At 56.1% G+C, this 15,338-nt stretch overlaps 2 protein-coding genes across 5 annotated transcripts; one reads left to right on the top strand and one right to left on the bottom strand.

Annotated features, from left to right (window-relative positions):
* Positions 1-211: 211 nt before the first annotated feature.
* Positions 212-8,147, top strand: CDC42EP1 (CDC42 effector protein 1). 3 transcript variants are annotated; one of them, XM_006071392.4, is made up of 3 exons: positions 212-360; positions 4,784-5,548; positions 6,883-8,147. In XM_006071392.4, exons 2-3 carry the CDS (start codon positions 5,086-5,088, stop codon positions 7,503-7,505), a joined length of 1,086 nt encoding a protein of 361 aa, XP_006071454.3. In that variant the 5' UTR covers positions 212-360; positions 4,784-5,085; the 3' UTR covers positions 7,506-8,147. The 3 variants fall into 3 exon arrangements, with proteins under 3 accessions (XP_006071454.3, XP_006071455.3, XP_006071456.3); XM_006071393.4 differs by having other exon boundaries at positions 243-397; XM_006071394.4 differs by lacking the exon at positions 212-360 and adding an exon at positions 409-619.
* A 588-nt stretch (positions 8,148-8,735) lies between these two features.
* LGALS2 (galectin 2) lies at positions 8,736-14,975 on the bottom strand. Of its 2 annotated transcripts, XM_006071390.4 has the most exons (5): positions 14,803-14,975; positions 11,565-11,686; positions 10,517-10,599; positions 9,048-9,207; positions 8,736-8,879 (listed from the first exon to the last, which is right to left on the bottom strand). In XM_006071390.4, the coding sequence occupies exons 3-5, from the start codon at positions 10,576-10,578 to the stop codon at positions 8,736-8,738; spliced, it is 366 nt and encodes a 121-aa protein (XP_006071452.1). In that variant the 5' UTR covers positions 10,579-10,599; positions 11,565-11,686; positions 14,803-14,975. The 2 variants fall into 2 exon arrangements, with proteins under 2 accessions (XP_006071452.1, XP_006071451.1); XM_006071389.4 differs by lacking the exon at positions 11,565-11,686 and having other exon boundaries at positions 14,803-14,974.
* Between the last annotated feature and the right edge of the window lie 363 nt (positions 14,976-15,338).

The raw sequence follows: 15,338 nt of genomic DNA, 5'->3' as shown, positions 1-15,338 counted from the left end.
TTGGGAGCTGGGGACCCGAGTCACCTCGCCCGGGCAACCCGCACGTTCCCGGTTCCCCCTGCCCAGGGCAGCCTACAAGAGCCTGACCTGGCGCCCCCTCCAGCTTTCGCAGTCGCCGCTCGGGGCGGCCCGATCGGTGCCCGGGACTGGGGGCCCCGCCCCGCCCGGGGCCTGGAGCAGAGAGGCGGGAGGAGGGAGCGCGCCCACACCCCGCCCCCGCCCCCGGAGCCAGCCCGCGGAGCCCGCGGCCAGGGCGGCGCAGACCGGCCCAGCCACTCGCCAGGGCTGCGCGCGGGGACGCGCTGCCGCCGCCGCCGCGTCCGCCCTTCACCCCAGGCTCCCGGGGCGCGCGGAGAGAAGGTAACCGCGAGCTGGCCCGCTGGTCGTCGAGCCCAAGGTGGGCGTGGACGCGGGCAGGGGGATCGCGGCGCCGAAAGGTCTTGGCACCACCTAGGTTCTTGGGACCGGGGCGGGGGAGGGGGCCAGCCTGCCAAAGATCGCCCCGGGTGCCAAGGGACAGGCCGGGAGCGCCGGCCGCGGGAGCGGCACGGGGACGCTCCAAGTTTTCGGGTGGTTTCGCGCTGGTCCCGGCGAGTAGAGGGCGGCAGAGAATTGGAAGGTAAAGCGGGTTGCTGGAGGAGGGGGCGAGCAGAAGGCCGTCTACGCTCCTTCCTGCCCTGGGAAAAGAAGGGAAGGAACGGGGAGTGGGGCATGTGTCGGAATGTCGGGCCCCTTGGCGAGGCTGGCGGGGAGAGCGGGAAGTAGGGGGGACCGCCGGGGAGATGGTCCAGGCACCCTGCCCCCTCCCCAACCGCCGCATTCCAGGCCCGAGCGGCGGGTGAGGTCATCCCGTCCGGTTCCCCTCGGGCCAAGGCAGCCAGCTGCCCTCTTCCCCGCGGAGCGACGACCCTCCAACACTCTAACCTCATTCCTCCCAGAGGGAATGTTTTCTGGCCAAAATCTTTCCGGGACTTCCCATCCCCACTGCCCTCGAGACTGTTCTGTTCTCGCCAAGCCATCTGAGACTCACGAAGTTTGAAGCCCCTTTTCTGGATCGGGAAACTGAGGCTCAGGTGGCCAAAGGGCTGGCCCGCGGAGGCCGCAGCTGCGCAAAACGCGGCGCAGGGTATGGAGCCGAGGACTTTGGGGAGACGCTGCCCTTAGGCCAATCAGCCTCGGCGTCAAAGGCTGATTCGGCTCTAACTTGGGGTCCGTGGTGCTCCTTCCTACTGTCCCCCTTGACGGCCTGAGAACAGGGTCTCCGCTGCCACTGTGGACAACGTGCTATCCTTTTTCTCGGCTCCGTTTCTGCCTCTTGAAATGGCTGGACTTTGAGGAGCATGAAAAGGCAGCCCCCAGAAAGTTAAACCCTTATTCGGGGAGGCTAGAACAGCCCTAACGGAGACAGGGTCCCTCCGTCCAGCGGTAAGGATGGTGTTACTACCCAGCTGGACACTTGCGGGCGGGGTGCTGTGAGCAGGGAGTGGCTTCCAGGATGAGAGGTGGTGCCCCCTAGGGGCCTGCGGGTGACTCCCAGGTGAGCCCTAGGGTGCCGCCACCCCCACCCGCGTCTCACCCTTGCCTCTGCCCCCTCCCCCACAGCCATCAGACAGCCCTTGGCCTCCTCCAACCACATGCACTTCCACAGCGGCCCCTGTTGGCCTCTCCTAACCGCGAGGTCCCTACTTCCGGCCCCAAACCTTGTCCTTGTGGTCACCACTGCTATTGAGTAAGCTCCTACCAAGTACCCAGGCCTGACTATCTGTAGGGTAAACTGAATCTGCAGGGCTGCGTCTCCTGCCTCCCTGGCCTGCCCTTCTGTGATCAGCGGCTGGGCATCTGCTCAGCACTCCTGGAGCCTTCACCCACTCTCCTGGCATTTACTGTTGAGGTTGGTAGACTCCTGACTTCCCCAATGGCTCAACAGGTAAAGAATGCACCTGCAATGCAGGAGACCCAGGAGATGCAGGTTTGATCCCTAGGGTGGCAAGAGCCCCTGGAGGAGGAAATGACAACTTACTCCATTTTTCTTCCCTGGAAAATCCCATGGACCGAGGAGTCTGGTGGGCTACAGTCCATGGGGCCACAAAGAACCAGACAAGGCTGAGCAACTAACAACAGTAGAATACTGGGGAGATTCCTGGCTATGCCTCTTTTTGCTCTCCAACCTAGGACAAGTCAGTTTCCTTTCCATGTCTTGTTTTTTCCATCTGTAAAATGGGTGTTTGTGAGCATTAGCAGGTAGTATTCCTGGGTTGGTGAGCAAAGAGAGGCCACATACCTGGACAGCCAGAGCCCTGCTTACTCCGGGGCCAGATGGGGCACACCTAATCACCAGCGATACCTGATGATCAGCTTCAAGGGCCAAATAGGCTACATCAAAGTTGAAGCCTCTCCTTCTGTCTCTCCAGAATGAGAGACATTATTAGTGTAAGAATGTTGGCTTTGAACCCAGCCCTGCTTCAGGATCCAAGGGTTTAATTAGAGCGCTTTCCACTCTTAAAACTCTCCTGGGAGAGGACCAGCCTTGTTTTGCACATGGGAAAACAGGTCTCCAGTAGCAGTGTCCTGTCCTTGGCTGCAAAGTGCCACGGGTGTCCCTACAACAGTGGGCAGGGTGGAGAGCCTCTGGAGGTGCCCAGAGGCATTTGAGACATGGGCTTATCACAAGACTCGGGCAGAAGCTGGTGTCTCAAGTCAAAGTGGCCACAGTGGTGGGGTGGGGACCAGGACCCCTTTTGCTGAGAAAGGAGAGGCTGGGGAGAAGTAGGTGTGGCCACATGATGGACATAGTGACCTCTCCTCGTGACATTTCAGAATGACACTCCGCCCGCCCCCCCCCCCCCCCCCGCCAAGTTCCCTCCCCTCTGTCCCCAGATTCAATCCTCAGCAGAGCAAGGAAATGGCCCATGCGAGGTACCTGCCACATGACCCTGGCCAAGTTCCTTCTCTCCAAGCCTTGGCTCTTCCTGTAAAATGGGCTAACCCTCCAGCTTCGGGGCTGTTGGAGAATCAGATGACATCATGCAGTGGTTGGCCAACTGCAGAGCACTTCATTACTTCAGCAAACATTCCACGAGGACATCTTGGTGCCGGGGGTGCCAGGGAAAGGAATGATTCAGATACCGCCCCCCACCCCCCGCCGGGGGGGAGGAGTCAGGGTTGGGGGAGGATCCCATGGTGGGAAGGAAAGAGAATGCAGTCAGAAAACAAAGCAAGCTTTGTCTTCTTGCCTCCTTTGTTTTTATCTTGTTATTTAACCTATTTTGAATTTCAAATAACATTTGAAGGGCAGTATTGAGATTTTTATGCTTGGAGGTGGCAGCAATTTTTTTTTAAAGTTGACGCTCAGATCTAGGTGTTAAGAATCATTATCAACTTTTATCAGCTCAGGTCCCAGGTCTGGGCAGGTAAATGACTTGCCCAAGGTCACACTGTGAGGCCACTAAATCCTCTACCTGCCCTCACTCGGACGGTGGCAAGGGTGAGCCTTTGGCATGAAGGTATCACAGAGAATTCCTGGTACTGATTGGGCACTTGGCCGTGTGCAGAGCCCAAGCTGAGCGCTGGAGGGAGGGAGGCAGGAAAATCCAGGCCCCACCCTTAGAGTGTGTTGCGATCTGGAGAGACAAGACAGGGCTCCACGGGCCACTAAAAGCCACGTGAGTCAGAGGCTCTGAAATGACACCTCTACTCATTCTCTTGACGTGACCTTGAAGAAGCTTGGCCTCTCCGGGCCACAGGAAAACCAAATATGGGAGCATAGGTTCATAGGTGTCCTCCAGTGTATACTCCTAGGGTACTAGAAGGGGTAATGTCAAACCAAGGGAAGCTTAGAGAAGATTGGGATGGGGGAGGAGGGTGAGGAAGAGATCAGGACAGAAGGGAGTAGACAAAGAACAGCTTTTGGCACCAGCTGAGCTTTTTCCAAAACTTGTTCCCTGGTAACAAGGCCTTGACATCAGTTTGAAAAAAATATAATGTTCTTCCTGCGGGCCTTCTCAGAGCCTTGAATGTGCTCAGACATGTAATAAGCAGCTGGAAAAACCACTTTTGACCACAGGATCCTTTTTCCAGGAAGTATTCAGAAAGCGAAGGGTTCTGCTGGTTACACAGCAGTTCATAAAGCCTTTGGCCGTCACCTCCTAGCCTCTGTGAGGGGAAGACAGTTAAACCCACCAAGAAGGAAGGTGACTTAACTCCACCCGCCAGCAGGAGGCAGTGTAGCTTGGGGCTCAAGGGGTCTGGGGTTGGAGGCTCTGCTTCACCATTGCCAACTGTGTAGCCTCAGGCAAATCCCTTCATTTCTTTGGGCTTCTGTGTCTCCTCTGAATCCTATAGTGCCTCCCTCGAGGTTAAATGAATGATGAACATAAGCCATTGGCACTCAGTAGGTGCTTCATCAATGGGGACCATATAATGACCATTCATAGGTTTTAACCAGTATACAGTTGAAGAAGAGCATAGCTCCGTGAATTTTTTGTGCCCCCTCCCAGTCTATATCTGTTCAAAGGCAATCACAATTCCGATTTCTATCACTGTTGTTTTGCTTTGTTGCTGTTGGTTGCTAAGCCCTGCCCGACCCCATGGACTGTAGCCCGCCAGGCTCTTCTGTCATGGGACTGTTTCACCTTCTCTTAAATTTCCTGGATGAGGAATCATGCCACGTGGCCTCCTCTGCGGGTCTGTTCAGCATTTTCTCCATGATCCTCATTTATTCTCTTTAGCTGTTATTATTTGGACCAAGATGCCCCCAGGCCCTCCACTACCTTCTTTCTCTTAGGTCTCCACTCCTGGGCAGGAGAAGGACTGTCTACGTCTGAGGCACGTTTGGTGCCATCTACGTCCTTGGCCAGAACATCTGCAGCTCCTTCCACGGGACTGGGAGCCAGGCCTCGGGGCAGACAAGCCATGGACCCCCCACAGCCTCAGCATGTGGGGGCAGCACCTTAGCACAGAGGGGCAGCCTCCGTCCACCCACTCCTACCAAGAAGGAGGGAGCTGAGAAGTGGACCCTTCACCTAGCCTAGCGCTCTCCCCAGGCCCCGGTGAGCATGGACCAGCAGCTGTGAACAGCCAGAGCCGATGCCGGGCCCCCAGGGGGCCGGAGGAGCCCCGGCCATGAACCTGGGCAAGCTCTCACCCGTGGGCTGGGTGTCCAGCTCGCAGGGGAAGAAGCGGCTGACCGCGGACATGATCAGCCCCCCGCTTGGGGATTTCCGCCACACCATGCATGTGGGCCGCGGCGGGGACGTCTTCGGTGACACGTCCTTCCTCAGCAACCATGGTGGCGGCTCAGGGAGCACCCACCGCTCGCCCCGGGGCTTCCTGGCCAAGAAGCTGCAGCTGGTGCGGAGGGTGGGGGCCCCGCCCCGGAGGATGGCTTCTCCGCCCGCACCCTCACCTGCTCCACCGGCCATCTCCCCCATCATCAAGAACGCCATCTCCCTGCCTCAGCTCAACCAGGCGGCCTACGACAGCCTCGTGGTGGGCAAGCTCAGCTTTGACCGCAGCCCTGCCAGCTCCACGGATGGCCACTCTGCTTACGGTGAGGGCCTGCGCTGTCTGCCCATTTTTCAGGGGCTGAGGTGCAGCGGGTTTGAAGGTTCAGCCAACCCTCCAAGTGAGCTCTTCCCCACAGTAGTTTGGTCTCCATGGAAGTCAGACCCAAACCTGAGATCGTGAATGGCAAGGGTGGGTCACAGGGCGGGAACCAGTTCACTCCCCAAAACACTGAGGTTGAGAGGTGAGGAGGTGGGGGTTGAGTTCTGCCTGCCCCTAAGCTGCCTCCCCTTCTCTGGGCCCTCAGCTAAGCCAGCCCACCACCCTCCTTCCCCTATCCCTTGCCTGCTTCAATGGAAGCAGCTCCCTTGTGTCAGAACAATACAGTGGAGAGAGGTGGAGAGCCAGGGCCCTGGATTCAAATCCTGGTTCTGCCTGATTCTCAGTGAGCACACTGACCTCTGTGAAGTCAAGTCCTGGCCTATATAATGGGCACTTAGGATCACTGCTAAGATTCAGTGAAATGATAACACATATTTGATTGTGGCCTAGAATCTCGCACACAGTAGGTGCTCAGGACACGGGAGCTGTTGCTCTGTTGTTATTTGAACAGAGATTCCTGTAACTTGACAGATTTGGAAAACCCCTCAGAAGCCAGAGGCCCTTCCTGCCAGCGTGGAGTGGGGTGGGTGTCACCTGGGCGCCTCCTGGACAGCTCACTTGAGAACTGGGGCCCCTGCTGCCACCTGGTGACCATTCCCTGCCCTGCAGCTTTGCCCACCACCAGAGGCTTCCTGTGGTGCTCCCTGTCCAGGGGTGATGCTCAGAATCCCACTGAGGACTGGTCCACGGTCCCACCGCTATGTCTCAGGCCTGGTAGTCCTGGAGCCAGGGTCTGAGACAGAGGGCATTTAGAGGGCATTTGCCTGTCCTTTGGGTCTTGATTTCTATGTCGTCACACCGGCTGCTGGTTCTATCCTGTGTCCACAAACCAGTACATGTGCTTGGGTTCACAGCAGGGGACCAGGGGTCATTCAAATTCAGTGTTGGGCCTGAGAGTCAGGAGGTTTGAGCTCCAGGCTCAGCTCCAGCCCATCAGACTTTATGGCCCTGGGCGAGCCTTTCCCCTCGTCCCAAACTGAGCCTCACTTTCTTCATCTGCAAAATGGGAATGAGGATTATGTCAATTTCCAGGGTTGACAGGAAGATTACTCAAGAGACTGTGGGGTTCACTGTATTGGAAAGATGGAGGAAGCTGCAGTCAGATTGGGGGTGGCTTGCTAAAGGCCACATCGCAAGCAGGTGTTGGTCCTGGCTCTGCCTTCCCCAATTCCTGGTTAGGGCCCCCAGCTCTGACCCTCGTCCCTATTTCTCTTCTAGGCCTGGACTCCGGGTTCTGCACCATCTCCCGCCTGCCTCGCCCAGAAAAGCCTCGTGACCGAGACCGTGATAGCTCCTTCCCCGCTGAGCCTGAGCTCCGCCGCTCTGACTCCCTCCTGTCCTTCCGCCTGGACCTCGACCTTGGGCCCTCTCTCCTCACTGAGCTCCTGGGGGCCATGAGCCTCTCAGAAGGCTCTGCAGCTGAGACCCCAGCCCCGGCTCCTGCTGCAAGTCCCTCAGCCTCTGTTGCAAACCCCCCGGCCCCTGCCTCAAGCCCGTCACCTCGTGGATGCTGCCCCAATGGGGTAACCACCAGGTTGGGCCCAGTGGCCGAGGCGAGGGCCAGCACGGTGGGAGAGGGCCCCCGTGCGCCTGCTGACGAGGGCCCTGGCAGGCACTGGGGCGCTGTCTCGGGTGGCAGCCAAAGCCGCCGCCACTACACTGAGGTGGATGCTCGGGCCGAGGGTTTGGGGGCGCTGTCCCAGGCTCGGGCCTCCTGGGGGAGCCTGGATGAAGAGTGGGGGGCATCCCAGGCAGGCAGCAGGACCCCCGTGCCCAGCACAGTGCAGGCCAACACCTTCGAGTTTGCTGATGCTGAAGAGGACGACGAGGTGAAGGTGTGATCGGCTGGGCACAGGCTGAGAACCCCGGTCAGCCTCCAGGCACCGCCTGCAAGGAACCCAGATGCAGCCCCAGCCCCTGGTGGCTGGGTCTTGCCAACGACAGATGGGAGAACCCAAGTTGTCCCCAGACCTGGGCACACCTCTGCTGGACAGACATGGGAAGGAGGCCAGGGGAGACCAAGCTTGTTCTGGGACCCAGGTGTTCCCCTGGGCCCTGCTCGGCCACCTCACCTCCCTCCACTGCCACTCCGGACCTCCGGACCCAGTAGCCATTCCCTGGGCCCACCCTCCACCCCAGGCCCCCAACCCGCTGGAGGGCCCAGCCTCACAGTGCAGCCTTTGTGTTGGGAAAAATGCCCTTGCTGGGTGGGGGTGGGGAGCCTACCACATAGAGCCTTTGTCTCCTCTCCCGAAGAGACCCTCGGCCCCAGCTCATCCTGGAGTTGCCCCCAGCAGGGTCCCTCCTGCCTTTCTGAGAGCCCCCATGGCTGCCTCCCCAACATTCCCACCGCCGGCCCCATGTCCCAGAAGCCTCAGAAACGTCAGGTGTGTCCTCCTCACTGGGAGGGAGGAGGGTCCCACCTTCCCGTGCACCCCAGACCTGCCTCTGGGTCCTGATTAAAAAGGCTTTTTTTGATAAAAGGTGTCCAGTGAGATGCTTGAGGACCTGGGATGACCGTGTCCGCGCCACCTGCTCGAGTACATTCAGCACTGGGTTTGGAAAGCCAAGGACTCCCCCCACCACCCAACCAGGGCCCCCAGTGGGGGGAGGGACCAAGGCAGGGTGTAATGAGTAACCAGACTGGAATGAATAGCCCTGAGATAAGAAGCCCAGGTGGGAGCCCTTATCTGCAGTTCCGGGAACAGCCCCTGGCCCAGGTGCCTGGAACTGTAATCCCACAGAGCAACTTGGCACTTGTCCTGGTGAAAAAGGGGACTCGCAGGCAGGACCAGTGGCTCAGAGGTGTTTGGAGCTCATCCCCCACTGGGCAGCCTCAGTTTCCTTGTCTGTATCATGAGGACGCTAGCAGCATAAAGATAGTGGAAAACACCACGGTTGGAAAGACTATAAAGGTGGATTCTTTTGTTGGTTCTGAGCCCCAGGGGATGAGGGCAGAGGATTAGGAACAGTAGGTGCATCGCAAGGGTCACTGATCCCACATGAAAGGACAGCTCTGGGTCAGGAGTCTGCTTGCAGGGATGGGTCTTGCTCTCTGGTGAGGTGCTACCTCACTCTAGCTTGAAGGAGGAGACGAGGAAGTTCTGCACACCCAGGTAGCTCAGGTGGCTGTGGCCCAGCCTGTTGGGAAAGGTCAACTGGTGGCCATCTGGCAGCTTCACCTTGAATTCATTGTTCTCGAAGGTCACGATGAGCTGCAGTGGGAGGGAGGGCATCAGGGAGGCAGGAGGCACCCTGGAAATGGGCTTGGGCCATGACTGGTGGCTCAAACAGTCCCAGCACATGTCTAGGCCAGGGTGCCCCCACCATCTGTGCTACCCCCTTGAGATGTGTTTTCAGGCCCCTTTCCCCTTTGACCTCACCTTGACTTCTGACCCTGGGCTGAAGCACAAGTGATTGTCCCGTTGCTCCGCCCCCCAGCTGTTGCCATCTCGTGAGTTGCAGACGATGGTGGATTCAGCAAAGCGTGGGTTGAAATGCAGGTTCAGTTTATCTGTCCCCTGGCCCAAATTAATCACAAAGCTGCCAGAGAAGGAGTAAGAAGTGAGAATAAGGGGCCAGCCCTGGGTATAACAGCTTGGGTGGCAGCGTCTTGACCATAAAATTGGTAGAATCACCAAAGGTTGTGTTAATTGAGGTTTGTGCCTTAAAACAAGGGAGGTGACAATTTGATCGGACTTGGCACTGGAGTATCACATTCCATTTAGAGCACAGACTAAGGCTCCTGACAAGTTAACTAATAGTGACATTTCAGGAAATGAAGGTGTCTATCCTTGGGAAAAACTGCCATTCTTAACTATTTGTTGTATGCCTAAGGTGGTGAGCTCCCTGTCATTAGAAGTATGCCATCAGGGGTTGTGTGATCTTTTAGAAAGATCAACAGAGGCCTTGGTTAGACCTTCACGGTTCCTGAGAGTGGGACATTCTGAGTCACGGGGTGTCTCCATTGGGAGGACTCAGGCCAGAGGTATCCCACATTTCTGCAACCTTGAGGGACCCAAGTAGGAGAAAGAGGTGATTTTTCTCTTGGCTCCTACTGGATGCTTCTGCCTGCCTGTCCCCAATCAAAAACTGATTGAGATCAGTCTCAAGAAATGCTGACCCTTGTCCTGCACACAGGACAGCCTAACGCTGACCTGTAGCCCCTGAGGTGAGAAACGTCTTGGATTCCAGTGGAGAGGATGCAAACGAGACCACTAGGCGCCCCCTGGTTGGTGCCCCTGGTTTGGTGCTGGTTGTAGTCGCTAAGTCTGACTTTTGTGACATCATGGACTGTACGGCTAGGCTCCCTGGTCAAGAATACTGGAGTGGGTTGCCATTTCCTTCTCCAGGGGGTCTTCCCGACCCAGGGATTGAACCCTGGTCTCCTGCATCGCAGGTGGATTCTTTACCAACTGAGCTATCCCTGGTTTAATGCATGTGAAAGGCCAGTCCCTGGTCCTTCAGCAGTATCAAGAGGGTAGTGTCCCCGGGGGTTGGGGCTTTCAGTAGAGGCATCTGACTCGCGGAGGCCTGGGCAAAGACCTCAGGGATTTCTCACTTGCCCCTTCCGTGTCTGTTGGGGCCAAGGAATTGAGCACATGGCATCCAATGTGAATTCTGCAGGTCCCCTAACCTGGCCTCAGATGTGAAAGCAGCCCAAATGGAGCCAGCAAGGGTGAGGGAGGGGTGTGAGAGGAGCAGAATGTACAAACGGCCCCCTGGCCAGCGGTCACTCTCACTGTCCCAACATCTCACAAGGCTGCCTTGCCTGCCCCACCTTCCCAGCCAATGCCAGCTCTGTGGCCGGCCCCCTCCCCGTCCTGCCCCACCTGCCCTCCCCTGGGCTCACCCGTTAGCACCATCAGCGATCTTGCCCTTGATCTTCAGGCTTGACCCCATCTTCATGTCCATGTTCACAATCTCAAATTTCCCCTGCGCCAACAGAGAAACATCCCACACAAATCAATCACACTCTTCTACTGGTAAAGCCCACTCGCCAGCATCCTCCCATCCCAACCAGGCCCCAGGCCCCCCTCTCCTTCTCCCCATGTGAGGCCTTGGAGCCAGGAAGGGAAAAAGCCAGAGAGCTCAGATCAAAGATTCCTGGAGCCCTCTCTTGCCCATTTTGCTTCACTCTCATCCACCCCAGCCTGAAGAATAGCTGGATCTGGAGACATAGGGCCCAGCTAAGGGAACCTCAGTTTGCCCATCTATAAAATGGGTAGAGTGACCCCTGCCAACCTCACTGTTCCTAAATGTGTTCAAGTGATGAGGCACAATGCCCTCGGCAAAATCCCATGAACAAGGGTACGTTTATTTCTTGCACAAACTTGGGAGTCATTTTACGGATAGAAAATGACTGTATTAGGACTTCCCTAGTGGTCCAGTGGCTAAGACTCCACATTCCCAATGCAGGGGGCCCAGGTTCTATCCCTGGCCAGGGAACTAGATCCCACATGCTGCAACTAAGAGTTCGAAAGCCCCAGCTAAAAGATCCCACGTGCTGAAACTAAGAAAGATTCCCATGTACCGCCATTAAGACACATTGTAGACAAATCTTTTTTTATTTTTTTAAAAGAAAATAACTGTATGACAGGCAAGTCTAGGCCCATCCCAAACAGAGAATCTGTAAAACTCCATCAGTCACATGTCTGAACATGTCCATCAAAGTCCCTCTGTAAACCCCACACTCCTCATCGGTAAAATGGGCTGATCTGATTTATTCATTCAAACCCAGTTCCCAAGCACCCTTGTGACAGATGCTGTCGGATGCCCTGAGGTTAACAGCACCTTCTTCACCCTGGTTTGGAGGATGAGACCTCCCGTTTGTGAAGCCCCTCAAATAGGACTTGGCACAGACTAAAAGCAAATCGAGGGGCTGTGGTCATTAGGCTTACTTGCTACTGTGGGATCCTCCGGCTTCCTATTTTCCCACAGGACCTGGGCAGCGCGTGAATTTCTATACTCTAGTTAGAAGGGAGGTTCTCGAAGCTGGGTTTTCAAACCTCATGATCCAAGCCTGAGAAAATGTCCAGTTATCCATGATTGGAGGGTGTGAGGCTGGGCCAGACAGGATTCAGCAGCCACAAAAGACTTAGAACACTTAATGGGGGAACACATTTAAATTATAGGATTTCTGTTCACTGATGTCTTTTTTTTTTTCTGGAGGGAGCTCACTTGGGAAGCCTTGAAACAACTTCCGGGACTGGAGTGCTTCGCTGAAAGTCAAGGGCAGTGTCCGTGGGGGGTAGATTAGGACTCCCCTGCTGGCAGCTGCCTCCTTTCCACCAAGGGGGAAGACAGTCCTCGGGTTCCTACACGGGTGTAGGGCTGCCCAGTTTTCTTGGTGGTGGTGGTTCAGTCGCTCAGTCGTGTCTGACTCTGGTGACCCCATGGACTGTAGTCTGCCAGGCTCCTCTGTCCATGGGATTCTCCAGGCAAGAATACTGGAGTGGGTTGCCATTTCCTTCTCCAGGGGATCTTCCTGACCCAGTGATCAAACCCGGGTCTCTTGTATCTCCTGCATTACAGGTGGATTCTTTACTGACTGAGCCACCAGAGAAGCCCTCTCCTGGAGTCAGTACATTTTAAAAGGAGGCCTGGGGACATCCTTGGTGGTCCAGTAGTTAAGACTCTGTGTGTCCATGCAGGGGCACAGTGTCCATTCCTGGTTGGGGAACTAAGATTCTGCCTGCCACAGGCCATGGCCAAAAATAAAGTAAATAAAAGGAAGGCATGAAAGAGGCCATGCCAAGCCAAGGAGGGTGGAGCATCACGGCACGTTGGACCCTATGATGCTTCAGAGCAGGGTTTTCCAGGCTCAGCGCCCTGGACTTTCCAACTGAATCATTCTCTGCTGTGGGGTTGTCATGTGTGTGTAGGAGGTAGAGCCTCAGGCCGGGTCTCTAACCACCGGATGCCAGTAGCACCCTCCGCCCAAGTAGTGACAACCAAAAATGCCTCCAGATGTCCCCTGTGTGTTAGTCACTCACTCCTGTCTGACTCTTTGCGACCCCATGGACTGTAGCCCACCAGGCTCCTCTGTCCATGGGATTCTCCAGGCAAGGATACTGGAGTGGGTTGCCATTTCCTCCTCCAGGGGATCTTCCCAACCCAGGGATCGCACCCAGGTCTCATGCATGACAGGTGGATTCTTTACCATCTGAGCCACCAGGGAAGCCCAGATGTCCCCAGGGTAGGGGGCATTTCAGTGCCTCTGAGAAAGTGGTGCTCAGAGGCCTAACCCCTCAGATGGGTGCTTAATGTAACATGTGGATCACCAGCCAAAATGGATTAAAATCCTCCTTCAGCCTCTCTTAGAAGGACAGAGAGCAGTCCCCTAGGAGAGGTTATCCCGTCCCTCCCAGAGGAGCATGGGTGACCTGCCAACAAGCAGCCCTTCACGGTGTGGGCCCTGCAGCACGCACAGTCCCCACCAGGCATCATGAGGAGTCTCCGGTCTCCTCCCTGGGATGGTCAGAGTGAGACTGAGGTGGGGAGAAGCACCCTCGCCGCCCCCATGGCTCCTGGAGGCTGCCTGGCTCAGACAGAAAAATCTCGGCCCCTAGAGCTGCTGCAGGGCAGGGCCGAGAGGAAGGCCGGGCTTGGGGATCCATCTGGGCAAACAGGGATCCCCGTGGGAGGGGGCAGGCCTAGTAACCTGTCCCCCCTCCGTAAGGTCTGCAGCACAGAGAGAGACGGGGATGCAAAGCTGGGTGGAGGCAGGTGTCAGTGGTCAGGTGACTAAGCAAGTGACTAGGGCCCAACGGTGCCCCTTATGGACCTTGGTTCCCCCATCTTTTTTTCTTTTAATATTTTGGCCTCACCTCATGGCGTGTAGGATCTTAGTCCCCCGACCAGGGTTTGAACATGTGCCCCCTGCATTGGCAGAGCAGAGTCTTCACCCCTGGTCCACCAGGGACATCCCCCTCCCCTCTCTTTAGTGTAAGAGATTTGGACTAGGAAGTCTCTTAAGAAGGAGGAAAGAAAGGGGAGGGTGAGGAGATCAGGGGAAGGAGAAGTCGGGCACAAAGGTCCTCCCTGAGAGGCAGAGGGTGGGGAGGGCACCATGCCGTGCACGCTGGACCCTCTAGTCACATCCACGCCCACATCCCACCTGTGCTGACTCTCCCAGAAAACTATGTCCCCCTGGAGCCTGTGAATGGGACCTATTTGGAAATAGGACCAAGTTGAGATGAGGTCGTAGTGGTTTAGTGTGGACCTCAAACTCCATATGACTGACATCCTTAGAAGAAGAGGAAATTTGGACCCAGAAACCCAGACACGCAGAGAAGCTGTGTGAAGACAGAGGCAGGGGTTGGAGGGAGACAGCTGCAAGCCCAGGAATACCACAGATTGCCGGCAACAAATAGAAGCTGGAAAAGGCAAGAAAGAACCCTCCCCTAGAGCCTTCGGAGAGAGCAAGTTCCCACCAACACCTGGATTTCAGACCTCAAGCCTCCAAAACTGTGAGAGACTAAATTTGTTACGGCAGCCACAGGAAAGCAATGCACCAGCCTCAGAAGATGCCGTCTGTAACCCAGTTCCCCAAATACAGGAGACAGGCTCAGAGAGGAGTAGTGATTTCTCCAAGGCCACACAGCGGACTACAGCAGAGCAGAGTTTGGAATCAGAGAATCGGGGAGAGACCTTGAAGAAGATCCACTTGACACCCTGCAATTTACAGATTTTGCTCTAGGGCAAGTCAACCTTCTAGTCTCAATTTCGTCATCTTTTAAAGCTCAGGAGGTGTTAGTGGTTATCCTTGTTGCCGCGATTAATGTTATTGAGAGGAAATTCCCTGGCTGTCCAGAGGTTAGGACTCCAGTGCTTCCACTGCAGTGAGCCCAGGTTTGATCCCTGGTTGGGGAAATAAGATCCTGTAAGCCGAAAGAGATAGGCAAAAAATAAACAAATAAATTACCAATGAGAAAACCAGGCTGGAGGGGGAAAGAGACAGACTCAGAATGGTGGTGGGGGGAACAGAGAGCCTTGATGCTAAAGGACAGTGGAGGTGGTCTGTCCAACTTCCTCCCTACACAGATAAGGCAACCAAAGCTGGAGGGGCAGCGATGCTTTTTCTCCAGCATCCACCCCACCCCCACTCAGGTAAAGATTTGGAGCCGGCGTTCTCACCGACATGGTAGCAGCTCCGGACAGCAGCTCTGGGTTGCTCCTGGAGGTCTGGGCTCAGGGTCTCACCTTGCAGTCCAGCTTATATCCTGGAATATTACACATTAACTCCCCCCAGGCCATAAATGGGGACTTTGGTCCATCCTGCCAGGGTGTCTCTCCACCCGCACCTCCTGGTACCCAGAACAAACAAGCAGAAGGCTCATCGCCCCAGCCCAGCCTGCCCAGCCCAGAGCATCCTCCTGACGTCTCTCCAGCTCAGCCTCCCGCCTCCTCCCTGAGCCCTAGGGGATGTGACCCTGGAAGCAACGCTGCATTGGGCGCCAGGAGCTGGCACAAACCGTGTGAGCGTGGCAGGCCACCCAACAACCCTGAGCCCCACTTTCTCATCCTCAAACAGAGAGACTTGCTTTGTAAAAACCTCTATGCTTCTATGATGTCCAGATTCACTTTGAGAATCTTTTGTTTTCTCTCCTCACCCCATGCTTTTTCTGATTGTACAAGTAAGGTTTTGGGGGGGGCGGGTAAAAATTTTTTTT

Source organism: Bubalus bubalis, chromosome 4 (assembly GCF_019923935.1).
Source record: "Bubalus bubalis isolate 160015118507 breed Murrah chromosome 4, NDDB_SH_1, whole genome shotgun sequence".
In the NCBI taxonomy this organism is placed as follows: domain Eukaryota; kingdom Metazoa; phylum Chordata; class Mammalia; order Artiodactyla; family Bovidae; genus Bubalus; species Bubalus bubalis.
This window is presented reverse-complemented; position numbering and strand designations above follow the sequence as displayed.